The 27,238-nt window shown below is 41.9% G+C and overlaps 2 protein-coding genes across 3 annotated transcripts; both read left to right on the top strand.

Moving 5' to 3' along the window:
- Positions 1-880: 880 nt before the first annotated feature.
- Positions 881-3,135, top strand: LOC135447341 (histone H2A.Z). 2 transcript variants are annotated; one of them, XM_064712274.1, is made up of 5 exons: positions 881-1,101; positions 1,444-1,521; positions 1,895-2,008; positions 2,461-2,590; positions 2,742-3,135. In XM_064712274.1, the coding sequence occupies exons 1-5, from the start codon at positions 1,099-1,101 to the stop codon at positions 2,801-2,803; spliced, it is 387 nt and encodes a 128-aa protein (XP_064568344.1). In that variant the 5' UTR covers positions 881-1,098; the 3' UTR covers positions 2,804-3,135. The 2 variants fall into 2 exon arrangements, with proteins under 2 accessions (XP_064568344.1, XP_064568343.1); XM_064712273.1 differs by lacking the exon at positions 881-1,101 and having other exon boundaries at positions 1,396-1,521.
- Positions 3,136-4,319: 1,184 nt separating this feature from the next.
- Positions 4,320-27,223, top strand: DNAJB14 (DnaJ heat shock protein family (Hsp40) member B14). The gene is made up of 8 exons (XM_064710881.1): positions 4,320-4,618; positions 10,210-10,384; positions 19,101-19,246; positions 22,230-22,415; positions 22,763-22,857; positions 23,508-23,617; positions 24,835-25,007; positions 26,656-27,223. Exons 1-8 carry the CDS (start codon positions 4,486-4,488, stop codon positions 26,778-26,780), a joined length of 1,143 nt encoding a protein of 380 aa, XP_064566951.1. The 5' UTR covers positions 4,320-4,485; the 3' UTR covers positions 26,781-27,223.
- The last annotated feature ends 15 nt before the right edge of the window (positions 27,224-27,238 follow it).

Below are 27,238 nucleotides of genomic sequence, written 5' to 3'. Positions count from 1 at the left end.
TCAGATAATACAGACTTACAGTGTTCTGGAAGAGCACAGCGAATTGTTACTTTTTTGAAGCTGAAAATACAGGATTAACCAAGAACACCCTCAGTCGAGCTCTGAGGTTCAATGGTAACATACTGAAAACGGCACCTCGAAAAAATAAGTGGGTTATGGCCTCATTTTAGGGAAATACAGGCAGGGATTCAAAGTGCCCAAGGTAAGGAAATCTGCACTACGTTAATGGTTACACTTGGAACAGAAAGGATGATAAACTGCTTTTAACTGCAGTTTGTGAAATAGCCGGTGACACAAAGGGGTCTAAGGCTGGGTGGCCCTAGGTATTAGAGATAAAAAATAAAAATCAGAGCGCGTGTGTAGTTATTGGCACTTCTCCAGGGCCGCAATTTTGAGGAGTTGATGGGGGAGCTTTATTCGACGCCCCTGAGCAGCCTCGTGTCCTCGCTAAGGCAGTGTAATAGCTGCTCATCCCAAACCCGCGCATGATCTCCTCCACGCTGCTCCTGAGGCGCTTTGCACACAAAGCCAATTAACTCCATTGTGGGAAGAAAGCTTCGCGGGCAGCGCGGCGGCTCTGGAGCCATCTGAGCACAGAGGCGAGGCTCGGAGCGCGACCCGCCGATACAGAGCCCCGCGAAAATGAGTGGAGTGACTGTGGACAGGGTCTCTCTCGCCGGTGACCCCACGGAGCGCCAGCCCCAGAGCAGGCGGCCGGCGCCGAGCCGAAGGGAGCCCCACACCACGGGCGACATGACCGAGACACCCCCGCCGCCATCACTCCCCCCGCACCGTCTCTGTCCGGGGAGGCGGGGCCTCTCCCGCCCCCCGCGTCGCGCGCCCGGCCCCGCCCCAGCTCGCCATTGGTTGTCGCTGGGGCAGAGCGGCCGCCCCGCCCGCGGCCATTGGCTGGCGGCGAGGCCGGGGTTCCCGGATGCGGCCGCGCGGTGCGGATATAAAGGGCCGGGGGAAGGCGGGAGTGGGCGCAGTTTGAATCGCGGCGGGTCGGGATAGGTCGGTGCTGTCGCCCGGGCTCTGTGCGTGCGGGACGCTCTCTGCTTCAGCCTTCCCCTGCGCGGCACTGCGCTCCGGTTCGCTATGGTGAGGAAGCGCGAGGGCGCTCGGGGGACGGGCGGCGGCGGCCGGGGCCGGGCGGGTTCCGTGCTGCTGAGGGGGGGTGGAACGCGCGCGGGCTCGGTGGGGGGAGGGCGGGGGCGGCTGGGGGGGGTGGTCGCACGCGCTGTGGCGCCCCGGGAATGGGGAGCGGGGGCCGCGCATGCGCGCAGGGAGCGGCCTGTGCCGCGCGGTGCGGCGGGTGGCGCGCACGCGCCTCGCAGCCGCGCGGGTGGCTCTGCGCGGGGACGGGGGGGGTGGGGTGGCGGAGGCGCGGAGCGCATGCGCGGTGGGAGACGTCAGCGTCTGCTCTTCTCTTGGCATTGCCAGGCTGGTGGGAAAGCTGGGAAGGACTCCGGGAAGACCAAGACCAAAGCAGTGTCTCGTTCCCAACGGGCTGGATTGCAGGTGAGCAGGGGCTGAGGTGTGCGTGAGTGAAAGTCAGGCGGACCTGTTGGTTTGTTTGTGCAGTGTGAAACCTTCACACTCTGCTGTCTGGCTGTTGTCTGGAACGATGTAAGGATCGTCAACCAGATATTAGCACACCCGGCCGCTTTTAGACCTTTGCATATCTATGCAGGGAGGAAAGCAATTCCCTTGTGGCCATTACTGGGAATCGTGAAAGTTGCTGATGTGAGTTTGGCATGCAGTCTCTTAACTGGATTCTCAAGTTCTGAAATGCAGCCCGTGCTTCTGCTGCTGGGATTTTGCTGCCCACAGTGTGGTTTTGTGCAGACCCTTTCTGTCATCACAGCCTGTTCACACTTCCTTTATTTTGCAGTTCCCTGTTGGCCGCATCCATCGGCACCTGAAGTCCAGGACAACCAGCCACGGGCGTGTAGGAGCCACAGCTGCTGTGTATAGTGCTGCAATCCTGGAGTATCTGACAGCTGAGGTAAAATGCCTGCAAGGGGTGCCAGCAAGTTAGTCAGTCCCCAAAAGGTGTAACGACCAATGCCCACTGTATTTGACAGTTTGGACGGGGTTGTGAACTCTTCATGTGCTTTAAAACACTTTTAAAGTGTCTCAAAGAGCAAAAAACCATGGAATATCACTCCTCTGCATTTCAAGCAGATTCTGCAGTGTGCCTTGTAGGAAAAATGCAGTATTGAAATAACTTTGAGAATGGGCCATTACAGCCTATCATATCTGCTGCAGAACACTTACTCTGTCATTGGGAAAACTAAATGCAGAGCTCCAAAGGAGGAACCCCTTGAAAAGAGACATTGTTTGCTGTCTTGTTGTCACTAGCAGTGACACTGTATTTGGAGAAGAGAATTGAACAGGTGACAGTGTGCTGTTGGTCTCCCTTGATTGTGTAACTGTTGAAAAATGGTCTTGTTTAAGGTCCTTGAGCTGGCGGGAAATGCATCCAAAGACTTGAAGGTGAAACGGATCACTCCCCGTCACCTGCAGCTTGCCATTAGAGGAGATGAAGAGCTTGATTCTCTGATCAAGGCAACAATTGCTGGTGGAGGTATGTCAGTGCTTCCTGTTTATGGGTGCTTGGGTGGCATGAACTGTCACAGACTTGAAGTTAGTTAGTGTTGTCATTTTATTTGAAGCATGAAGTTTAGGAAAATTGTTGAAGAAAAATAGCATGGTCTTAACTGTTGTTTTTTTTTTAGGTGTAATACCACACATCCACAAGTCCCTCATTGGCAAGAAAGGACAGCAGAAGACTGTCTAAAGGATACCAGGATTCCTTGTTATCTCAGGACTCGAAGTACTTAATTTGTCCAGTGTTGGTGATTCCAGTGGACTGTATCTGTGAAACACGATTTTGCCTTTTTTTAACTTTGAGAAGCTAAAGCTCCCTTGAGCTTTCTAACAAACCAAATTTCTGCGTTGAAGTCTTAACCATATTTAAGTGTTACCATGGCTTCAAAGAAGCTATTGTGTTTGTAGTGGATTGTAATTGAGCCGACTGTTTTTAGATTGGTTTAAGTAAAGGAAATGTTTGGTTTTGTACAGACTTTTCATCTACTAGAGTGGAAATACTCAATAAATGTTATGTCAGGACTGATTTGTCTCTTTGTCATTAACTGGAAAGTCTGGTCTCCACTGTGCAGCTCTTGAAGTTGTTCCAAGAGCATGTAATGGACAGCCCTTCCTGCTGGGCTTGGGGCATCTTCAAATACAGCCCAAGAATACTGTAGTCAGTAAATAGCATGTAGGGAAAGGGCACAGGGCTTTGTCCTGTAAAGTTACACTCTTCCTACTGAACCTGCTCTGTCCTGTGCTGAAATTGTCTTTAGCAGGGCACGTAAAAGGCTGATGTTATTTAAGGCCAGTTTTACTCCATGTCAGCCTTCACAGGGGGAGAGGGTCTGTCATGCAGGAGTATAAGATAAGCTGAAGGGATGCGGAAATTCCATGCTTCACATAATTTTGTGTTAGGGCCTCTCTTAACTGTTTCAGCTTGCAAAAGCTTTGGACAGACATCCATGAGAACAGGAACTGTACTGCAGCACCCTTTAAGTTGTGCCATGCAGTAGAATCCTCAGTAGCAGTGGATTACAGGGGGGTCTGGGCACACCTTCAGCTGTCCCCCACTCTGCTAGTTCATTTCATATAGCAAAGCCCTGCCTGTTGTGGTAAGGGAAAGCCGCCTTTTGTTAAGGCAGAGGGAATGGTTACTGCATGCAGTTGGGGGTAGCAAGCTCCCTGCCTTCCAGAGCTGCAGTCAGCAGTGAAATACTGCAAATAGACTTGGTTCTGCTGAGAGCAGGCTCTCGTGTTTCCCTAAGCTCTTGGAGGCAGTAATCTCTGCTGCAGCACTGTGGCTGGGAGGCGGTGACCTAGATCGGAGACGCCGGTGAGACCTGTGCTAGCTGCGCTCCTCTGGCACTGCGCTGCTTCCCCGGACCAGCACCCTCCTTGGCGGCACAGCACTCCTTGCGGGCTGGGACTGTTGTCACTAATTACAGTCAGCCGCTGCCAGCTGCTAATGAGCACCGTCAGGCAGAGTCGGGCACGGGGAGCGGTGGCACCGTGCGGGCCTGCAGTGCTGCGGCAGCGCGCGCGGTACTTTTCCATCGCAGCCGGCTCCCCCGCGGGGCCGGCCGTGAGGGCGGCTGCGCTCCCGGCCCTTCCAGCCGCTCCAGGCCGGGCAGCGGCGGAGCCCGGGGCGGGCGGGGCGGCGCATGCGCGGCGGGGCCCGGAAGGGGCGGCCGGGCTGGCGCCGGTGCGAGCGCCGCGCTGGGGCTGCGGCAGCGCCGGGGCAGCGGCGGGATGAGCCCTGCGGAGTGAGCGCGGCCCCGCCTGACGCCCCGCGCCGCTCTCGGCGCCTCCGCCCCGCCCGCCTCCGCTCTGGCTTCGGGCCCCTTCTCTCTGCGCTGCGGCGGGCGGAGGCGGCGGAAGGAGAAGCCCATGGAGGGGAACCGGGACGAGGCCGAGAAGTGCATCGGGATCGCGCGGGAGGCGCTGGAGGCCGGGAACCGCGACCGCGCCCTCCGCTTCCTGAACAAGGCGCAGAAGCTCTACCCGACTGAGACGGCCCGAGGTGAAGCCCGGCCCCCTCCCCGCTGCCGCTGCCCGGCTCCGTCGGGACGAGCCCGGACGGACCGCGGGCCCGCAGGAGGGCGGGCGCAGGGGGGCCTGCCCGGGGGGGCCGTGCGGGCCGAGGCGAGCGGGAGCCGGCCCCAGAGGCAGCCCGGGGGCTCTGGCGGGGTGCGCGGCTCGGCTGGCGGAGGAGGCCGGAGTGTGTGCCCGGGGGCAGCGCTCGGGGCAAGTGCCTTCCCCCGCCGGTGCATGACTGGCGTCAGGCGCTGCGGAGGAGTGGGTTTGCCTCCCCCGGTGCCAGCGGGGATCTCCCAGGGCCGACCCAGCTCCTCGCCTGCATTCCTCTCCTCCCTACAGCCATCAGTAAAAGCGCAGCCGTACAGACGAGGCTTAGCCCCGATTAACATCAGGACATCTCAGGCCCCAGGCCGAGACAGGCTAGGTTGGCTTCTTTTCTGTCACTGTGAATCACCCCTCTACCAGCTTGCAATGAGAGCTGCAGCTCCAGAGTGGACCGTGTCTTCATTCTCTAATATATTTGTGGTCCGTGTCCTCATTCTCTAATATACTTGTGGTTTGGGTTTTCTCGGGTTTGGTTCCCTTTTGGGTGTACAGCGGCCACATAGGAATTGCACATGGGTTTGCCTTTGCTAGAGAAAATAGAATATGTGGCACCCCCAAGACCTAATTAGCTCTCCTGAATATTCCGTACTAAAACCAAAAAATATTACCTTTAGCAAAAAGTGTTTAGAAATAATTGTTTCAAAGGAACAGTAGTAAGGTTTCAGTGTATGTAGAACTGTTTCCTGTCTTGGAGCCTTTCTGTCACACAGTGCCAGAAGTCAGCTCAAAACACCTTTGGACGCAGCAGGGACTTGTTGCGTTCCTGTGGTTCTCACTTACGTGGTGTGTGCTGTGCAAGGAGTAGGAACAGCTTCGGTGCCCTGTACCAGTTAAAGGCCTCAGCAGTTGCCATTTCTGCAGCGGAAGTGTGAGGCCAGATCTTAACTGGAAGTTGCTGTGAGGAGATGCAGTGAACATTTTTGGGCCTCCTATCCCCTGACTTCTTCTTTTGTGCAAACAATAAATGAAGACTTTGCTGGCACTTTTTAAATTAGTATTTAATTTTTTCAAGTGTTTTGTTTTCTGCAAGACAGCATGGATATTGCCATATTCCCCTAAATTTCTGTGGCTTGAGAACATGTCATGCGTGAAAATACTTGGAGCTTTTTGGAATCTGTGTTGGTCAGGAGGCAGAAAGGCAGAGTATTTCAATTCAGCTTCTTTCACCAGGGAGAGCAAATAGCTTCATCTGCTTCACACAGCTTGTTATCATCTTATATCTCAAGGAGTTAAAGCAGCTTTCAGGAAGAAGATCTGACTTATTTTGAACATTTGGTTTTTGATTTTTTTTAAGTAGGACTGCCACTACATAACCACCATGATAAAGTATTCAGTGCAAGAAATAGATGGCTAATTAGGCTATTGTCTGTAGGACACTTGTTTTAGTCACTGTGGAAATTAGCCAAGTCAATCACAAACGAGATACAGACCTGAGGAAAAGAATTTGGCCTTGTGGTAGTGGGCTGTAATCTGGGGAATTGTGTCTTCTTAAACGAAAAGCTTCCCAGAATTTCTCTGTGATGTTAAATAAGTCAGTTCACACCATTTCCATTAGTTACCAGCTAATTGTTTGTGCTTGGTTTTTCAGGTATTCAGCTTGAAACAAGGGCCTGATTTGTGGAACTGGTGGGCAGTTAAAGCTCCATCTGAAGCTAAAGAGAATTGCAGATGCCCTAATACCACTGAAAAAGTTCAGGCCTTAGGCCTGATTTGAACTAGGTACTTAGAAATTAGGGAACTCTGTAAACATCTAATATCTCTGTGCTTCAGTTTTCTATTTGTGGAGGTTGTTGAATCTTTTAAAGTCATCTCATTTCCTCCCAAAACAACACCAACTCATTGAATTTATTTTGGTTTTAAAGTTTGAGGCACTTAAATGGCCCAATTAAAAGTGCAGTAAAGTTCAAGGACACAGACTGTATTTTTTTCAGAACAGATTCTGGATGGGCTGCAATAAATTACAGCTGGCATTTTACACTAAGAACAAATTAAATTGCTCTCATTGGCATCTTTTAGTTGGGGGCCCACTTGAAGGAAAAAATCCAATCTGTAATTCATAATTCAGGTAACCAAAAATGTGTCATAGCATATACCAGAGAGAAAGACGTAGTTAAGGTTTTGTGAGCCCCTTTAGTTCTAGCACAAATTCTCATTTTGCAGTCATAATGTGTTGGGTTTTTATGGTGCTAGGACAACGTGGTGCAGCCCCAGTTGCCTGTCTGCTCACTTATGTTTCTCTGGAGTGGGTTGGAAGGTAGTTGAACTAATTTCTCACTGAAGTTGCAGATTCTTGGTATGCTGTACCTTTAGTATCGTTTTGAGAACAGTTGCCCACCATTTCACAAACAAAGTTCTCAGTCATAAAAGCAACGAGAATGGTAATGCTGAATCTTTTACTGGTGGGAGCTTCCTCCTCCTGATGTTGTAGTGGATTACAAAAGGGCAGAGAATAGGTTTTAACTATTGTCTCTAAAACAATAGTATGTGTGATCTGCTTTTGGCAACATTTACATTTAAAGGGCATTCAGCACTAGTTCAGTCATCAGTGAAGTTTAGTTTTGCTAAACAAAGCTTCTGCCTGAAATACGCTGACTGCAGCAGTGCTATTTTAGGGCTTTACTAGTGTGAAATGTAAGGTCAGTGCTTATTTAATGATACTGAGCTAATGACTTCATAGTAGCAGTGTCCATGTTGACGTCATTCTTTGCTAGAAAATTGTTTGATTTTGGTTTTTGCCAAGGATTCATCATGCAACTGAACAGAATCTAATTGCTTGTCTGGGAAAGATTTTTTTAGAGTGAATTTAAAGATAACAAAGGACAAAATGCCCCTTTCAAACTTAGGTGCCATTCTGTTTGAAGACAGAAAACTGTGTTAAGGAAAACTTTATTTTTTTAGTGCTTCTTAAGATTTTCTTGCCCCATTTTTGATGCTGCCTTTAAAAACAAATTTTTTGGGAGCATGTCAATTTAGTTTTTAGTCTGTTGCATTAGGGCAAATTCTGAATTAAACAGAATTCTTCCATTAGTGAAGGTGGGGGAAGGAGGGGGGTCATGTTCAATGCATAATGGAATCAAATGTAGTCCAAGGATCTTTCATTCAACAGCAGGTAATAGTACACACAACAGAGGCTTCAGACACACTCAGAGATAAGATTCATTGCCTTACCTGCTAACAAAATAAGTCTTTGGTTCCCTGTATGCCCTGTTTTGAAATGCTAGATGCACAGTTAAAGTTTTCTTAAATGCAGTGTTAGTATTACATTCTAACAGCTGGTTTTACCACCAGCAGTTCATGGAAGAGCCAGAGTAATTTCTGAATACCTAAACTGTATCTTCTATTTGAAGGAAACAATGGCCCCATACCCTTTGTGTGGTTTTCTTTTTCAGTGTAGGACAATAGCATGTTTGTGTATGCTGTGTCCTGCTATTTTAAGAAGTTCACACTGATATATTTGAATTTTATTTTTTTAAGCATCCTGCATTGTATTCTCAGCAATGCAGCTCCATTATGAGGTCTGAGAAGGGGGTTAGAAAATAGTGATGTTTATTAAAGTATACTGCAACCAAACCTGTTCATTAAGAGACTTAGAGCCACGCTTGCTGTGGAGAAACACTGCTTGTTAAAAATGCAAACCATGGCCCATGCCTGTGTTTCTGCCATTTCTGCTCCCACAGCTTCTGCATAAATGTTGAGGCAGGGATGAGAAATTTCTAGAGCAATACCAATATGAAAGGAGGAACTGCAAAACTTGGAGCAAGCATTGTTTCAAGAAGGCCACATGTGCATTAGGATTCTGTGCAATGCCATTGATAAATGTCATACTCACTGGATAGAAAGATAATTATTTTTTTGTTATGTTTTCTGGTAGCAGTTCTTTGGAGCACATTGGGATTGAAATGCATCATTCCCAGGGCACTGTCTGTTCATTCAAAGCTCTGTTCTTGATTAGTTCTTAATCTGCAGACCTGGTCACCTCATTGGAGTTGTTACTACTTCATTTACCTCAGAACTTCATATGCCACAACGGAGGATATTAGAATAAAGTATTGCAAATATTCAATATGTCCTTCAGTTATAATCCATAATGCAACTGTAGCTCTCCTGTTTTCAAGCTTCAGATGTCATTTGTAGTGAGAGCATCCCCTCAGTTACAACTAGACATCTAAAGCTTAGTTGTTTCCTTATATCTGCTGTAAAGAGCCTGATCTGATCAGTCCACGAGTCTGGCTGAGGCAGGCAGAGGGCAGGACTTTCAGCTGACTTTCTTGTTCAGGCTGAGTGTAGCTACTCACTAGTAAGTGAATGTAAAACTAAATGCTGGGGTGCTTTTAAGAAGTGGTGGCTCTCCTTTTCAACAAAGCTTCACTTTCTTTTCTTCCTGTGATACACAAGGTATGATGCGTAGGATCCCAGTTTTCTGCTGCTCTAAGAAAGACTATGCTAAGCAGAGGAGAATTTTATTTTAGTTTAGGAGAAAATTCTTAAGGATTCTTCCCATGGGCTTTCTAGAAGAAAGTGCTGTACTTTCACAGTGCATGGGACATTTTTCCTTAGCAGTTTTTATTAGTGCATTTTTAATGCAGATAGTAACTAATTTTCTTTATGAAGCGAATTTAGCTTATGTAGTTTGCCATGTTGCTCTGAAGGAATCTGTTTTCAGGAAAGGTGGACTATTTAATAATCTTTAATCTATGTTATACTTTCTGTGCAGTCCCTTGTGTTAGAATGGTATTGTTTCTGATTCATTGCTAAGACAGATACCCCTAAAATAAAATACAGGCTTACATACAGAAATGGACTTTGTGTATAATGTTTATTCAAACTGCTACATTTGAGATCTACTGGAACATGGAATGAAAGAGGATTTCAAGAACTAGCAGAAGCCAACTGGTTTTCAAGTTTCAGGTCTTGAGTTGGGTGTACTTGGCTGGTCCTTGCTGGTTGTGGCATTTTAACAGTGGTTTGAATTTCAGCTGATATTGCCTGGAAGGAATAGAGCATCAGTTTGTGGCAGTAATGACTCAGGTTACAGATAGGTATGTACTGTAGGAACTGAAATGTCTGGAGATGGGCTTGATGTCTGTGTGGAATGATTTGCATTTTATATAGTGTGAAAGGTTAGTTCCTCTTCTTCAATTTGCAGTTGCTTATTCAGGTGTTCAGATGTTTTCACCCCAAGGCACAGGTTCAGTGGCTCTAAAAAACATCTAGAAATGAAGCACCTGGACATATTAGCTCCAGTGTTACATTACCTTGGCAGAGACTGATGGGAGGAGCCTGGTTACTGATTTTGAAACACTGTTCCATAGTTTTGGCACGAAATTTGTGACACAAAGTGGTGATCAGTAAGGAAGGAGGATGTAGCAGCTAGTCTTGTCATGTGGTGCTCTCATCTGAGATACTTGAGAGGCCTGACTTTTTCACTAATACCTGTAATGATACTATGATACCCTGTTGTTTTTACAGTTTTGTTGGAAGCTATTATGAAGAATGGAAGCACTGCTGGGGGAGGCGCTTACTGCCGAAAACCAGCCAGTAACAGTGATCAAAGTAAGCCCAACAGCACGAAGGAGAACAATGCATCTGCTGCAGGTGAAAGTGGAAAAGGCTACAACAAAGACCAAATGGAAGGAGTACTAAGGTATGGCTTAAATATGTCACTGCTTTTCATTCTGTGTATTATCTACTTACCCTTTCAATTCTGTCATCTAAAGGAGCCACAGGAAGTTTGAGGTTATCTCAGAGGGATTACTTGTACTGAACTTTGACTGGAAGGAGGAGTTTTGCTGGCTTTAAACACTGAATGAGATGCTGCCACTTTCTGCAAGAAAGATGCTACTCCTTTCTTCAAAATATTAAGGCTACTTTATGGAAAAATAATACTCAAAATAGTTACTGAGTAGATCTCATTCTAAATGGAAAAAGTTATGAAAATTATGTTGTACAACTTGCAGGGCAGTGTTTCTATTCAGTATTTTTATACTAAAGATACACGGTCACTCCTAAAATTTATTTTCAAGCTAATCTTGCTGTCCAGGCTGGTCTTAGACAAATGTTAAAATCATCTTGGTTTGAATGTAAAAGTGTCTGAGAAGCACTGGAATACATCATCTGAGTTGCTGTATAAACTCTGCTTAGTGCAGCTTGATAGTATTAAGATGAGGTGACATCAGGAAAGGATGTGGGAAAAGAAACAAAGGTCAATAAAAATGCCATTTTGAGGCAAGTAAGTCTTAAGTCATGTTATTATTGCATACTTGCTGGCTGTAGGAGCAAGAAAAATATTGTTTCATATGTGCCCAGGTTTCTGCTAAAGAAATATGGATATAGCAAGGAAATTTCACAGCTCAAACCCTGCTATTTTCACATAAGCCTAGCCCACATATTTTCAAGGGAGCTTGAAGGGAAATCAAGAGGTCCCTGTCTCCTGGTTTGTGTGTATTGGATGTTGTGCATAACAGAAATTTGGGGTGGTTGGGGTTTGTGTGCATCTGTGAAATGTATGTTTCTGTTGATACGATCTTAGATCTTCCTGCATTTCAAAAATCTGTTCAGCTGTGCTAACAGTGAGGAAAGAAGTAGTTTTTCTTTGTTGATACAGAAGCTCTGCATTCAGGCAGGTAGACAGCAGCAGGTCTTGGTGTTATTTACTAGTGCTTTTCATTGACCATTATCTCTGCTTAATTAACATTATTACCTTTTGTGATGTATCTAAAGTAAAGCCTGGATAAGCCTGTATGTTTTTGTTAAAATGATTGTAGAATGCATGCTCATACACACATGTGTGAGACAAAATATCCAGAAAGAAGTCCTCTGTAAATGTGGCTTAGGTCAAAATAAGACATGTCACATACCCCCAAAAAGCTGCTGCAGGGAGGGCTGTCTGGTGCCAGTAGTCACTCACCTGTGACGTGCCATTCTGAGCTGCAGTCTGCTTCGACATCAGGCTCCCTGCAAGATCAGTCTGTTTGTTTTAGCAGAAGGTATGTTGCCTACTTTGTCTTGGCTGAAATGGTGTTGTAGAGCTAGCTTTTTTCTCTGGTTGGCTTTTGTGCTATTGGGTATTGCTTTTTTGAGGGGATTTGTTAAATGCTACGTACACTTAATCCAGTTTGTTGAGATCAGGACCAGAGTTGGGGGTATTCAGGAATAGCACATTGAGGATAATATTGATGCAACGTTGCTTCAAGAACATTGAATGTTGAATACAGAGTTTTAAAACATACCAAGATACTTGCAAAATAAGCGATTGTAATACAGAACAACCCATGTTTGTTTGTTTAACATACCACTTAAAATCGTGTGTTAAAACAATGTCTTCACCTTTGCTCGGGGAACGCTGCCATCCTTTAATACAGCACTTCATGAACCTTTAGAGAGAGATGAATTTTTTGTTTAGATTTGTGGAGTGATCATGTTGAAAGTTTTGAAATGTTCGTCATGTTATTATTTAGTGACATAAACCACTTAAAAAATTTGTGGTTAAGAATTAAAAAACATGTGTGCCTTGTCAATGAGAGCAGAATTAAATACAAACAATGGCCTAAAACTAAATGGAAAAATGTAACACATTCAGCGATGATAACTGAGAGAAAGTTCATGTTTAAACCACAGTGAGAATGAGCTTTCTAGTTGGAAACATGACAGATAGCATATGATATTGCTTCAGCCAGGTCCCATATTTTTCCAGTTAAATGAAACATGCCCCTCTGGGGAGGGTATTCTTTAGAGAATAGAGTTTGTCACCACCATATGCTTCTGCTGTACCGCAGTGGAATGGTTTTCAGATGTTTGAATTGATTAAAGAAATTGTACATGAACAGAGGTGGTTTTAAACAGTGTTTCATGCCCAGTTGTTGTCTTTTTTTCTGTAAGGGAAGAAGTTTATAGACAGCAAGGTAGCAAAACCTCCAAACTTCAATAAATTCTGACACTCAGCATGGACATTGGACAGAGTGGTTTGCATGTGCATGATTCAAGAGGTCATTATCCTCAAATATTCTTCCCTTTAGGAGTTCTTGGTTCAGTAACTGAATATAGACATAGGGAAAGCTTTCAGCTACACTTCCATGCCATTTCCAATGCTGTTGTTGTAATCTTTACTGAACTGTCAGACAGGGAGACTGACTCTGAGCTCCCTGGCTTGGATCACTGATTAAAGTTCCTGGCATTGTACAGCTTTCTTGAATTTGTTTGTGACAGCAGATTTAAGAAGCATAGTGAGGATATGCTTGGAGCAATGTAACTAATTTAGCTGCATTAATTTTCATCAGGGTTACAGTAGTAATGTGAGTAGCTATGAGTACAAACAAGCACCTCTGTGCTGGCTTCATTTTTTCCACATACACAGGGGACACTGATCACTAGCAAGTTACCATAACAGTTCTGTAGAGTATTACGGGAGCTTGCAAGCTGCTCAACAGGGAGAAGCGTAAGATGTAACATATTTCCTTTGATTGCATAAGTGCTGGGTAATGCTGCTCTTTGTGGGAGCTGTACTTGCTATTTCAGTGTGACAGTTTGAAGGTTGAGAGCATTTCCACTAAAAAGATTTGTTGCTTTTTAGTGGAAATGCTTTGAAAATCCCATCTGTAGAACGTGCATCTTTTTCTTAATGATCCTTACCTTGTCACTGGCAACTGGATCAAGTTTCCTTAACACCCTTAGGTGACCTGCATGTGGGAGGTATTGACAGGAGACCAGCAGAAATACGCTAGGGCCCACAGTAGCCTTAATGCCTTCTTAGAGCAAGTGCCCTAGAGGTCTCTAGGCAACTGAAAGCTACACAAGCAGTGTCAGCTTAAGACAAATGTGCAAGAATCACATGCACGACAAAAAAAAGGCATTTTCATGTTGTATGTTTTATACAGGGTCTTTTTAAATTATCTTAAAATGCACATGGTGTTTGACCTCTTTGGTCTCTTTTTTTTAGTGAATAAGCCATAGCATGTATTCCATATTGCCTTTTTGACATCTGAAAGAAAACTGCCATGACTACTAGTATGCTAAATTTGCATTGTTGTCTTGTGAAAACTGTGGTGGAATACTGCTTTTCCTGCCTTGCCAGCACCAGCTTCTTGGAAGAAAGCACAAGAATCAAGTTTTGTATTTGGATTTTTGAGATAAAACCAAATGAATAGAGGCATGAGTTCTGTAGAAACCTTGCAAGGCAGGATTAAGTGCCATCAAGTAGTGGTCAGGAAGAATCAGTAGCTTGATTTGAATTCATGTAGTGAACCAAAAAATTGCCTGTGCACATTTCGTGGATCAAAGCAGGAGTATAAGTTGTGTGACTGACTTTTTCCAAGCATTCTGCTGACACTTTCACAAATCCAGCAAAAAGAGAGATATTGGTTCTTTTCTACCATAGTGTCAAGAAGATAATTAATTGGAAGTGGATTAATAAGAGCAATCAGTATGTGTTAAAAAAAACCAAACCACCAAAGCAGAGAAATCAGGACATGCCTTTAATTAGGATGTAGAGCTGCTGTGAGTTTTTGAAATATCCAGTTGAATGGTTGAGAAATTAAGGTGGAAATCATAGTCATAGAGCTTGTCACAGAAAAGTGGCAGAGAAGACATGATGGACTTTGTCAGAAAGCTCATAACTAAAATAAAATATTAAATTTAATCTGGAGAAAAGTATGCTGATGTAAACACAGCCTTGACTGTTTCATATGATACACACAGTAGAAACAAACTGATCAGGTACATCCAAGAGCAAGGTAGTAAGACAAGCACCCTAATGTGTTGTTGAATCTATCAGTGCAGCAGAAGTCTGAGAGTTCTGCTGCATTTGTTTCAAAAACTAGGGGTATGCTGGTACCAGCTTGAGTTCCTTGACAATGCTTGGACCTTCTCTTCCCCATCTAGAGCACTTCTTTCAGGCCATGTTTGTCACCCAAACTGTGACTGGCACATTCCCAGCTCAGCTGCAAGATACCATTTGCATCAGGCTCTCTGGCATAGCTGGAAATTTGACCTGTATAGATTTTGGTCTGCATTTTACTGTGTTTGTCGGCTCAACTCTAGGATCAGAAGTCAGTATAGCTTCCTCTTGCTGGATTCTTTGTCACTAACATTCACATTGCTGCTCAGTGTGCTGCTCAGTTCAGATTGCCATTGGGAGAAACGATTGTGGCTCCCTTGACATGCTTCTGGTTGAAGTATTTGTCTTTTGGGCTGTTTCTGTGAAGCTTTGGAAGACCCTTTGAAATACCTCCTCATACTCCAAATTTCATGATTGTGCATTGCTGCAGGTATTTGATACAGTAAGGCAAGCATCTCTGATAGGTTTTGTTAATCTGATAAAAGCTGGCAGCGCTGACCTAATCTGAATTGTAAATTTGAAAAGTGATCTGACAAGCACAGCATGAGGATCACATCATTTTGTAGTCACAGGAGAACCAGTGGTGTCAGCCCTTGTGTTTCTGCAGGTGAGAAGAGACGTTTCAGCACCTGAAGGGCTTCCTGTGCTGTCAGCCATGAGAGCATGGAGAGGAGCCCAGCATCCAGCAGAGTTGTTGGTGCTGCAGTTTGCAGCTGGCTGACCAGTTCTACTGCAGGTGCCTTGTCAGCTGCAAGCTGGGATAGTGGAGCTTTGCAAGTGGTGATGAGATGCTTCTGTCAACAGATTGGGCATGAATGTAGGCCATCACTTGCTTTCCTGCAGTTTGAGAAGTCTATTCTGTAAAAGTCAGGTGTTATTTCAGGAACAGCCAGAAAATCTGTTAATCAGAAGGACAGTGCCAAGGTGTTGGCAGGGGGACTAACAATTCAACAAGGAGAGAAATAACAGAAATAATTTGATAGTAATTCAGATACAGAAGTGATCCAACCAGAAATGAAAAGTACAGGAAAAGCAATTCACAAAAAAGCCAAAACCCCAAGCAAAGTGTCAGTGAAAGCACCAAACTTCAAGTAAACCAAAAATAAAGAACAACAAAAATAACCTGTTCAGTACAAAACGGGCAGTTAGTAAGCAAGTGATGTGTACATTAGAATTTTAAAAAGAAATGTCTGCGTGGAGTTTAGGTATGCAAGAAAACTAGCAGTAGGAACTGCAGTGCCTTAAGGGCAGCAAAACCAAACAAAGTTGATTTTTGTGCCCTGTAGTAAGAGAAAAGTGCCACCTGCCTTCCCATGACAAATCTCCACAGGATAATTCAGTGGTGCAGGTGAGGGTTTCTGGCTGAGTGAGGATTGTCAGAGGTCAGTCTGCTAAAGTAAAGAGGTGAGGAATATGTCCAATAATGTCTGCATCTTCTGAGGGGCAAGGATCAAGTTGGCCATGGCTTCCAACAGCTTCCAGCAGCTGGAGTGAAATTTCTCATCAGGAGAGTGGAGTTTTGGGGGAGGAAGACTTGGAGCATCTCTTAAAGGATGAGGAGGAATGGGGCATCTGAGGCTGTGTGCTGAGGCATCCGAGGGTGGGCTGTGTGCTGCAGCAGTGTTAGAGAAGCCTTGTGGCTGCACAGCCATGTGTGACCTGAGTCCTGGTGACCCCACAGTTTGTCCTGTGATAAACTGACTTTCCAGGTTCTGTTTGTGGTGCATTAAAGTTTTGCTTCTCGGGAGCACATCACAAACACTGATAACTTTGTTTAACTGGAAAGCACCTTCTAATCATCTTTGCTTGTCCTATCATCCCCAGTGCAAGTTTGAGTGCAGAACTCACATGAACTCAGTTGAAGGGGGGAGAAATGGAGGTGTTACCCTGTTATGATTGCCCTGAATTGTGCTCTGTCAGGAACATCCTGGCAAAAGTCACTGATTTCCTCCCAGGAGGAAACTGCATTAACCAGATGCTGGCAGCTTACAGTCCAGGTGGTTTTTGCCTTGAGGTGGCCAAGCAGTGGTGTAGAACTGCTGGCTAATGGCACAGTGTGGTAAGGGCTTCATAGAATAAGGTCACTGCTGAAAATTCCAGGCTTAGGTATTGTTTTTGGCCCCTGTGCATTTGTAAGATCATGTAATGGTTTTTAGCTTTAAAACTTGATCTGCCTAATCCAAAGTCCTGCTAAACTGCAAAATTTCTGTATGTATATGCGTGTTCCACATTTGTGTTTGTAGAATTTTTCATTTACCACTAGGAAAGACTTGCAAAGAAAAAGCAGAAATGTATTATACTTTGGCTGAACATGTTTCTCAGTAATAACAATACCTCATTTGTGGGCCAGGTTCAGGATAGCTGTTGCATGAAAGTGATTGCATTAATCCTTTAGATCTTCTGGTAGATACCCACCACTGCTGCTTCTCCTTTGAGGGTCATCCTCTGTGGAGCATCCACTGGTTGTGAACAGGAGGAAATCTCAAATGGGTTTTGGGGAGTTAGAAGTACAGGTTGACATCTGTTGCACTGGTCTTTTTTTTTTTCCCCTATTTCTCCTCTTGGCATCCTAGAGTTGTGAAATGAATGTATATTGTAAATAAATAAATTTCTGTGTTTTTTTTTTTCCCATGAAAAATTACAATATGCTGTTGAAGGAGAGAGTAGTTGAGGATGCACAATGCTTAAAAACACAGGAATGAATGTTTCACACCAGAGTTTTAATGCTAAAACAATAACAACTTTGCTAAACATTGACGGCTTGCTATGTAATTTTATATCAGCCAAAGTTCTGAAGAGTCTGGCCCACAAACAGATATCTCAGAAGCAATTGTTGAAGAGAACTTAAGATTGGATGCTGAGATAGCAATTTCATGAAATAAAAGCTTAATTTGATACTGTTAGACATTTACATAAAGCTACCTGTTCTTGGTACAGTTGATAAATCATCCCAGCATTGAGGCTATGGATTAAGGGATCTGTACACTACCACACTTCTTTCTGCTTGTACAGATTACCAAAAAGAGCTTCCAGTACTCACAAGTATAATTTAATGTATTTTCTTTCCATCCTTTCTTGATGGATTCACTGTGTTCTTTTTAGTTAGCTCTATCAGCTTCCTAATTGGAGCTTATTAAATGTTACTTCAATATAATGAGCCATATTTATTTCACAGGATGTTTGTGTTGGCAGCTGCCTGCATACATTCAATTCAGTGCTCTTGTGAGCATTGCACCGAGGCTTCCATCAAAGCTTCTGTATTTGAACACAGGAAACAGGATCCCTCAAATGAAACTTGATTTGATCAATCTGTGAAGTAGGATGGACCACACATGATGGTGTGGTTGTACTTGTGATGCTCACATTCCCTTAATTACAGGATTCCATGAGAATGCCAAAGGCTTGCTTGCCCCCTTGCAATACACAGGGCTGCCCTGTGTATAGTCTTGGAAACATTAAACCCAAATTTATCTAGACATTTGTGCGTGTAAGAGAATGCAAATACAATTACAGCCACATGAAAGACTCACATGAAGGCTTTTAAAGTATTTGTGGATATAATCTCTATTTCTTGCTCAGACCAGCCCAATTTTTTTTGGCATGCACCCTGTGTCAGTGTGCCTTATTTTTGCAGTGCAGGTTTGGGATTCAGCCTTTTCTTTCTGAATTTTTACCGAAGTAACTTGGTTTGATTGTTAAGCTGTATTTACTGGTTTGATCAGTTCTTCCTGCCCACAAAGAATTAATGTTCTCACTTTTCCTCTAAGTGCTCTTTCTTTCTTCTGGGGTATTGTGAAGTATACTAAATCATTACATCATTTTCAGATTTTGCTTTTCCTGTCTGGGTTAGACAGCCTACAAAAAGAATATTCCTGAGGTTTGAATTTTAAAAAATGCTATACTTGATTAATGAGATAAGCTAAATATGCAATTGCTTGAGCTGATAGTGTGACTTTGAATTTACATAAACACTTACAGAAAGATTGTTAAGATCCAGGTGCATTCCCAGCAGCAGAAGTATTCTCCCATGTTTTATTCTCTGAAAAGTGAATGCTTGAGTGATGGTAGGATTTGGCTTTAGTTTGGGGAAAGGGAGGTGTTGTTTGCTTTGTTTTATATCCTTCATACTGAAGTGCATTTGCTGTTTACAATCAAAACACATTTTCCTACCTGCTAGTTGTGCAAAGTAAATTTGGAACCTTCTTTTTATGCATTATTAACATCAACATTAATGTAATTATGGATGAGGAAATGCTACAGTAGTTGCAAACTGAAACCCTTTCTTACAACCATGGTAGTTCTACAGCAGAAGTAAAAGAAATGTACATAATAAGCTCAATAGTGAGTTTATTATTAAAAAAAGACATTCTTTGTTTCTAGAGTGGATATTTTAAAAATAATTTATATTGAAAGCAAAAGATGTAATATAATGCACCAGTGTATTGTATGATCTCATTCACAGCTGTGTGTTAACCCATTACTTTTACATCTTTTTGCTTGCAACATTTTACATCATTTTCTTTTGCAGTATAAAGAAATGTAAAAATTATTACGAAGTCCTTGGAGTGTCAAAGGATGCAGGTGAAGAAGACCTAAAGAAGGCTTATAGAAAACTTGCTTTGAAATTCCACCCTGACAAAAACCATGCACCTGGAGCAACAGAGGCTTTTAAAAGTAAAACACCATTTTTACTTTCAATTTCTTTTATCATTAAACTTCATCCAAATCCGTATTTATCTGCATTGATTGCTTGTATTTTTACAAATGTAAATGTGTTTTTTAGCTGTGGTTGGAATGACATTTTTATTCAAGAAAATATTTGACCTTTGTTATATTAGAAGTAAAGATAAAGAACATGGACTTCGGCAGTAGGGCTTGGTTTCAGAAAATTAACTGTAATGTTCAGTACAGGGAAGAAATACTTTATCTGTGAAACCCAATCGTACTTTTTTACTGTTGTTGACTTAATGTACTTATCAAATTTTATTGCCTTGGATCTTTACTGTACTTGAGCTAGATAAAAAAGAAAGCAATCCTTGATACCAAAATGCAGTGTTTTTCTGAATCACGTGCCACACTAAGTTACCTCTTCCTTAGAATTTCTTGGATGTGTGTAGTTTTACTACTTTTCCTGCATAAAAACACCTGAGTTCAATCATGGCCTTACTAGTAGTTGCCTTTAACCAATTTTTAGGTAAAATTTACAGTCTGACTTGACCTTATTTAAGGCTGCCCAGCTTAGCCCTACACAAGGGAAGTTATTGAAGCAAAGCTTTTTAAAAAAAACTACAACTTCATCTCAGATGAAGAAAAATGTGAATCTGTAATAAATGATAATGCATAAACAATCTGATTGTGGTACATCTTTTTATTTTTTTCCTGTGTGAGGTTTACATGCAGACATTTGAAAAAATCATTCGGATAAAACACTTAAATTGGGGAGGGGAAAAAAGAAAAAAAAAGTCCTGAGCAAGACTTCTGATACAGACTTTAAGAGGTAATTATAATGATATATTAACAATTCCAGATGAAAAGTAGATACAGCAGAGCAGGAAAGTTGATTGCTATTGATTCATTTAATACAGCCTTGTGATGTCTTTATCTAAAAGATGCTATTCCTATAAAATTGTCTCAGGCCCTGGGAATAAAATAGTTCTTCCTTGTTAATAGCATTTCAAATAAATTATCTTTAAAATGTTAAAAATCAGCTTCTTAATATTTTATTTAATGTGAGCACTTTGTACAAGTCTAATTTCTTCAGCTGAATTTCACTTTCTGGTTTTTAACTAGATGAGTAAATGAACAGAAAATTTTGTAGGGGAATCTCATTGCCCAAAAATTATTTCATGACAACTGGCATTTTCTTGCATTGAAATTATTGTAACCTTTTGTATGGCTGAGTAAATTTATGGTTTAGTTTTCCTTTAAAGATATCTGATCAGTTTTTGATATCAATCTGAGAAAAAGAGTTTATAACAATAGTTTTTATTTCATAATAATGCTTTATTTTAAGGAAAGGTCACATTATAAAACAGAATTGCATTTCATGATAGGTAAGGTACTTAGATCTTGACCTACCTAGTACTTCTATTGCACTGAGCAGTCTTACTGAAGTGAATTTTAAATCAAAAAGTATGTGCAAATGTAATAACTTCTGCTATCTTTTATCAATTTAATCAAAAATCTTTCCTGTGAAAGTTTTGACCAGTGCCTTTTTTTTCATTTTTATGTCCTTTTTGAAAAGAAAGTTATATTGGAATCAAATCTGTTGTGAATTAGCACCAGATAATCAAGAGCAAGTAACAAACAGACATATTGTGACAGTAGGGTAACTTCACTTTATGTGCAGTCACCTGAATTATCTCTCTTAGTTTTTAAGGCTTGGGATAATCTAAATTTTTACTACCTATTTTATCCTCATACTGAGCAACAGAGCAATATTTGATGTCAGTTTGTATCATGCTGCAGTTCAAAATACCAGGCTTCATTTATTTGGGTTTTCTCCTTCACTTAAAGGAATTGTTTAGGTTTTTTCCTAAGAGCATTTTAAAAGACTTGTGGCTAAAACTCATTAACTTTTGCTTAGATTGGATAATGTTTAAAATATTAATTATAAAACCACAGTCTTATTTGCCTGTGTTGAGGTTATAGTGTTGCACCTTTCACGAACTTTTGATGACTGATGGCTTTTCAACACTGAAAATCATAATCCCTGTGCCTTGGGTTGGTTGGCTGCAAAGGAACTCTTTTGTTGGAGAGGCCTGGAGGAGAGAGTAGAGAGGAAGGCAGAAGGGGTTTAATGAAGATATGACTGAGTGAAGATTGTTCATCAAGTGGCAACACAAACTTTCCATCAGTCTGTAAGATCATTATGTCTGTGCACCGCAAGAAAAAAGCTTCTAAAGTCAGCAGTGTGTGTGGGTTTTCTTGCTGATATTTTCTGTGCTTACCTAAGTGAGGTTTTTTCCTTTCTACTGCCAAAATGGAAGCTGTTCATTTGTGACACCTTAGCATAAACAGGGACAAGCATCCAGGTCAGGCCTTCCAAACACTGAGGTCATACTGACCGCCCGGGGAGCACTTTCCTGTCATGCATGCATGTTCTACTCCTCAGGTTACATCATGCAGAACTTTGTGTTATTCATGTAACCCACAAATACCTTCAGAAGCATGAAGAAAAATACATTCACACACTTGTAGACAATGAGGTTGATGCATTCCAAGAAATGCCCACTTTACCAAATGAAACCAAAGAAAACCTCCTGAGTCCATGATGGTTTTTTAAGCTAGCTGCTAGAGCAAACTGCAGTTACTCAGCTTCAGTCTCATTGTAATGCTTGATGCTTTTTTTGTAACTGCAGTGAGAGAGAACATTTCCACAAGGGTAGGTGTTCCCCTAGAAAAGGAAACAAAGCTCTCCTGCCTTCGTCCTTGTTTAACAGGATAAAAGGCTTTTGGATAGCGTTGGTGGGAAACTTTGTGGAAGCTATTCTAAGAAAAGTGGGATGTTTCTGGACCTTGTTCTACTGTAGCTGTTTTGTAACATACAGTAAATTGCATCATTTGCTGCCTATTTTTGACTTTGAAATCGCAATTTTCATGCTGGAATAGCTTTTATCATGCATTTATGGGAGTTGTGTTTTATTCCTCGCTTCAGAAATTGGAAATGCGTATGCTGTGCTGAGTAATCCAGAGAAACGAAAGCAGTATGACCTTACAGGCAGTGAAGAGCAAACCTGCAATCACCCTAGCAATGGCAGATTCAACTTCCATAGAGGTTGTGAGGCAGATATTACTCCAGAGGATCTGTTCAACATGTTTTTTGGAGGGGCCTTTCCAACAGGTATTTGTATACATCATCATAATAATCAAGATTTACTGCCAAAGTGGCATTAGAGTTTATGACATTATAAAATGTAGAATTATTCCAGCCAGCCTTGAACCCCAACTCTACAATCTGCATCAGTTTATTTTTCTCTCAAGTGTTCCTAAATCCCAAAAATGTCAGTTCTTTGGGGTTACTATCATACAGCTTAAAATACTTATTTTAAACAACTTTGAAATTTCAAGATACCTTAACGTCATTTTATGTGCTGTTGAGCAGTAATGTAAAGTGCTTTATGTTGCTTCTGTACTGACCTCTAAACAGTGTTTTTGTACATGATTTTAATGTGGATGTTCCTTCCCCAGGTAGTGTACACTCATTTTCTAATGGTCGTGCTGGCTACAGCCATCCAAACCAGCACCGTCAGAGTGGGCACGAGAGGGAGGAAGAGAGGGGTGATGTAAGTTTAAGCACCAATGGCTTTAAACTACAAAATTTGCTTTCAGTATTGTGATTGTACAGGAGCTCTGTACTGTAGTGGAGGATTTGTACCTGCCAGTTGGGTATTTTAAACTTCAGTGGATGGTTCGCTTACTGACTGGTAAATAGGTGTGCAAATTTGAGAAGGTAATAGCCTGGTTTTGTAAACCTGATGGTGTATGTCACTCTTACTGGTGACTGGTATTATTAACCTATATGTGCCATTAATTGTGGCCACTAATCCTTGTATGCATAGAAAAATTTATTTGGGCTGAGGTAAAAATTGAACTTAAGGCTCAGTATTCACCTCCATGAATTATCTCTAGTCCCGTATAATCACATATCACTGCATAGATGAGACAAAATCATGGCATACAAGTAGCTGAATCCAGCTTTTATGTGGTAGTTGCTTGTGTGTATGTGCTAACCCATGAACTCCTGCAGCCTGAGCACTGTGTGAATATTGTGTATGCATCTGAAAGTTCAGATAATACCACAGTGTTTGCAGTTACTGTTTTCCTAGCAGCTTTTGAGGCTTAAAGCAAAAAGTCACACTTAGCATTAAGTATTGTCAGATTTACCTGTTTGCCTGATGACTTACGAAATACCTGAATCTGTTTTGTTCCTTAGGGAGGTTTCTCTATGGTCATTCAGCTGATGCCTATTATTGTGTTGATCTTTGTCTCCTTGTTGAGCCAGTTGATGGTATCTAACCCTCCTTACGCCTTATACCCAAGATCGTAAGTAATGCTTAATTACATCACCTTAAAGCGGAGGGGAAGGTATTGTGATCACCCTCTCCCACTTAGAAGCATTCTGGAGAGTCTTCCCTTAGTTGATCATTGATTTCCCACAGTGAAGAAAGGGAGGGAAGGTGTAGACGAAGCAGAAAAACATGTTCTGTTTTTCAAAAAATTGAGGTGCAGAGAACATGCTGTGAGAATGTCATGGAGAAAAGAGGTCAGCAGTACCTGGAGTTCAGGAGGTCTAGTACAAGGCAGTGGGTCCATGCAACATGGATGTTGCAAACGTGTTTGCGTCTCCAACATAGTTATCAAAACCTGAAATCTTCTAAGGTTCATTACTCTTTTGGGGTAATCTGTGTTTGTAGAAGGTGAAGAACTTGAAAGCAACTTTCTCATTTTCATTTAAGTGGTAAACATGATGACGACTGGGAAGATTGTCTGTTCTTTGCTTCATTCTAGGTGATGGTAAAATCTTCTTTTTCTTGTGAAGAATTCTACTTGTAGAACTTACCTGTTTCATACAGTAGGATATTTAAACCTTTTTATCTTCTAAGAAATAAGTAACTTGAATCAAGCATGCAGCTAGCTGGTAGAAATAGCCCACTCACCACACTGATTTAAAGGGCCTTGGTTCCTTGCAGAACCCCTCAACAGAGAGGTTTCTTTTCTCCTGTTTTTCAGAGTTCTCTATTTCTGGAGTAGGATGTTTTTCCCTTCTGCAACTAAGCTGTTGTAATGCTTAGAAAAGCTTTTCTGCCAAAATGTTTGCACCCAGTCTTTGATTTTTAATCTACAGAATGCCAGCAGGAAAATGAATTTATCAGGGCTGGCAGCAAACACTTCAGAATGGAGATGCTGTTCTGGATTACTACAGAATAGTAGCCTGTTTCTGTTGAGTTTGAATGTAATTTTCTATTATTAAAACTTGTATTTGGCTAAAGAGGTATGAAATAAGTGTCTTAGTAAAGTGGATTTTTTTTTTGAGATCAAGTGTTTTGGCAGCAGAAGTTTAATGTTTAGGTAAGTGCAATAATTTTTTTCTCTAGCAGATTATAGAGCCATTCTTTTAATTATTGTCTCAGAATGGCAAATTTGGGAATGTGCTGCTATTATTCTGTAATGTCAATATTTTTTTAAGTCTACTTGTGGTGTAAAAACAATAATCAAATTAATATTTAGTCTTTCTCTCCCCCCTGCCTCCTTTTTTGCAGAAGTACAGGGCAGACCATAAAAATGCAGACAGAAAATTTGGGTGTCATTTATTATGTCAATAAGGACTTTAGAAATGAATACAAAGGAGTGTCATTACAGAAAGTGGAAAAGAGCGTGGAAGAAGATTATGTATCCAACATTCGTAATAACTGTTGGAAGGAGAGGCAACAAAGTAAGTTTGGTAATGTGTGTAATTTCATTAAATCATGCATTACTATAAAAATAGCCTGAGGCTAGAAGGAAGTGCTTGTATTATTACAACAGCTCAATGCAAAAGTTAGTGTAAGGTCCCCTGCTGTTTCTCACTTTAAAACTGTCCCCAGTGTTACTTAGTTTTTGAATTTTACTCAGTGATCTAACAACCATTTGCAAATTATCAGCGACTTTAACCTGATTTATTAGCTGTGACCATTTCTCAGAAAATTAAAGACTACACTAAATTGATTATGACAAAGCTTTTGTCCTTAACTCACTGCAATTTCTAAGAATTCTCATGTCTTCCACATTACTTTATCATGGCAATAGCTCATTTCCCTAGGTGTTTTTATACAAGTAAATAAATAAACCAGAAGCTTACATAGGTGTTTCCAGAGAGATGAAAAAATAATCTGCCTTGGACCACAGTACATACAAACACTGCTTTTCCAGGCAACCAAGGACAGGCAGCACATCCTGTAAAACAAGGGGGTTTAGTTTGCCATCTGTTTCTCCAGTCTAATATTATACAATGAGTTACTTCTTTTCAGAAACCTAGAATTCAGTGTTAAAGCATAAGAATACTGAAGAGCACCAGCAGCCTTCTCTCAATCAGCATCAATTTTAACCAGTTATTCTGTTATCTGTGACCATTCTGTGAGCTCTGTGGGAACAGCACTGCTAAAATTACATCAGTGTTGAAACCAGATGGTTTTAACTTTTCATGTGGTGAGCTTCAGTCATAGAAAACTGTTTAGAAAAATAATTCATTCATGATCTGTCACTACACAGACTAGAAGCAAATAGAATGTAGTTCTCTCAGTCAGATCACATGTTTCTGTCCAGCTTTAGTCTCTGCAGTCCAGTTGTTTGGTACTTGTCATTTATCAGGTTGTGAAAACTACCCAAACTGATTTTGAGTGAGAGGCTCCTAATGGTTTTTCTTTTTATCCTGATTATAGAAACAGCTGATTTCGTGGTTTTATGGATTTAAAATACCTGTTGTGTGTTAACTCTCTTTGACAGTTAAAATCTATCTGGGGTTAATTGACATTTAAGAATGTCTTGCATTTTGAGTTGAAGTGACAAAAAAGATTTTACAGAATTACAATGCTCAGCAATGTCAGGCTGTTGAGCACCAGTATAATACAGAGAGCTCCTAATTATTAATAGCTCTGAACACTGACAGTCTGAATCAGCATCAGTTGAAGTAAAGGGCTTAACATTAAGCATTAACATTTTGGGGCACAGACAAGATGCTAGAGGTATCAACAAAAATGCGGGATCACAGAGAGTGGCCTATATTTGTAATGTTTAATGAGGTCTGACGGAAGTAGTAGGGGATTTTTGTAGGGTGTGTTTTTTTCGTGTTAATCAGATACTGCTGTATGAACTCTGAGGGAGCTGGAAGGCTGATACAGCTTTACCTGCTCAAAAAGATGGAAATGTTACAAAGATCCAAAGGAAAACTGTAGCAGTGCTGTTTCAGTGGCGCCTGAGGGAAGTTAGAATAGCGAGAAGGAAAAAAGGGCAAGGGTTACAGTCTGAGGTGTTTTGTACAGCTCTGTCACGTGCCAAGTATTCAGTTTGTAACAAAAAAACTCTTTTCTCTTTTCTCCTTAAAGAAACAGACTTACTTTATGCAGCAAAAGTCTATCGAGATGACCGGCTCCGAAAGAAAGCAGAGTCCATGTCCATGGAGAACTGCAAAGAACTAGAACGGCTGACCAGCCTCTACCGAGGAGGATGAGCTACAGTTACACACACATCTTACCTATGCTGTTATCTCTCCTGAAACTGAGAAGAGATTTAGTTTCACCATGGATGTTGGAAAAGAGGGTGGATGTAAAACTCTACTGTGTAGCTGTTTCCAGAAACCTTATGCTGAAATATCATTTAACGGCTTCTTTACCTACTGTGAAATATAGGTAACTTTAATTGTTTAGATTTTACTTCAAAGCTTCTGTGAATTCTTTCAGCAGAGAGAATAGCTCAGAAAGGATGCTATACTTATAGAGACTTAGTCATAGTGGTTCTCCTCTAACATATTTGCCATGTAAATATCTGTGGAAAGAACTCTTTGTGTATATATGAGTTAAATGACTTTCTATTTAAAAATCTCAGAAATTTAGTTCCATATTACATTTTGTCTCACTGATGGAATAAATGGTATGATTACATCACTCCTATTCAGATGTCAAGTGTGTG

This window comes from Zonotrichia leucophrys, chromosome 4 (assembly GCF_028769735.1).
Source record: "Zonotrichia leucophrys gambelii isolate GWCS_2022_RI chromosome 4, RI_Zleu_2.0, whole genome shotgun sequence".
Taxonomy (NCBI): domain Eukaryota; kingdom Metazoa; phylum Chordata; class Aves; order Passeriformes; family Passerellidae; genus Zonotrichia; species Zonotrichia leucophrys.
The sequence above is the reverse complement of the archived record's forward strand: the minus strand, read 5'-3'. Positions and strand labels throughout refer to the sequence as shown.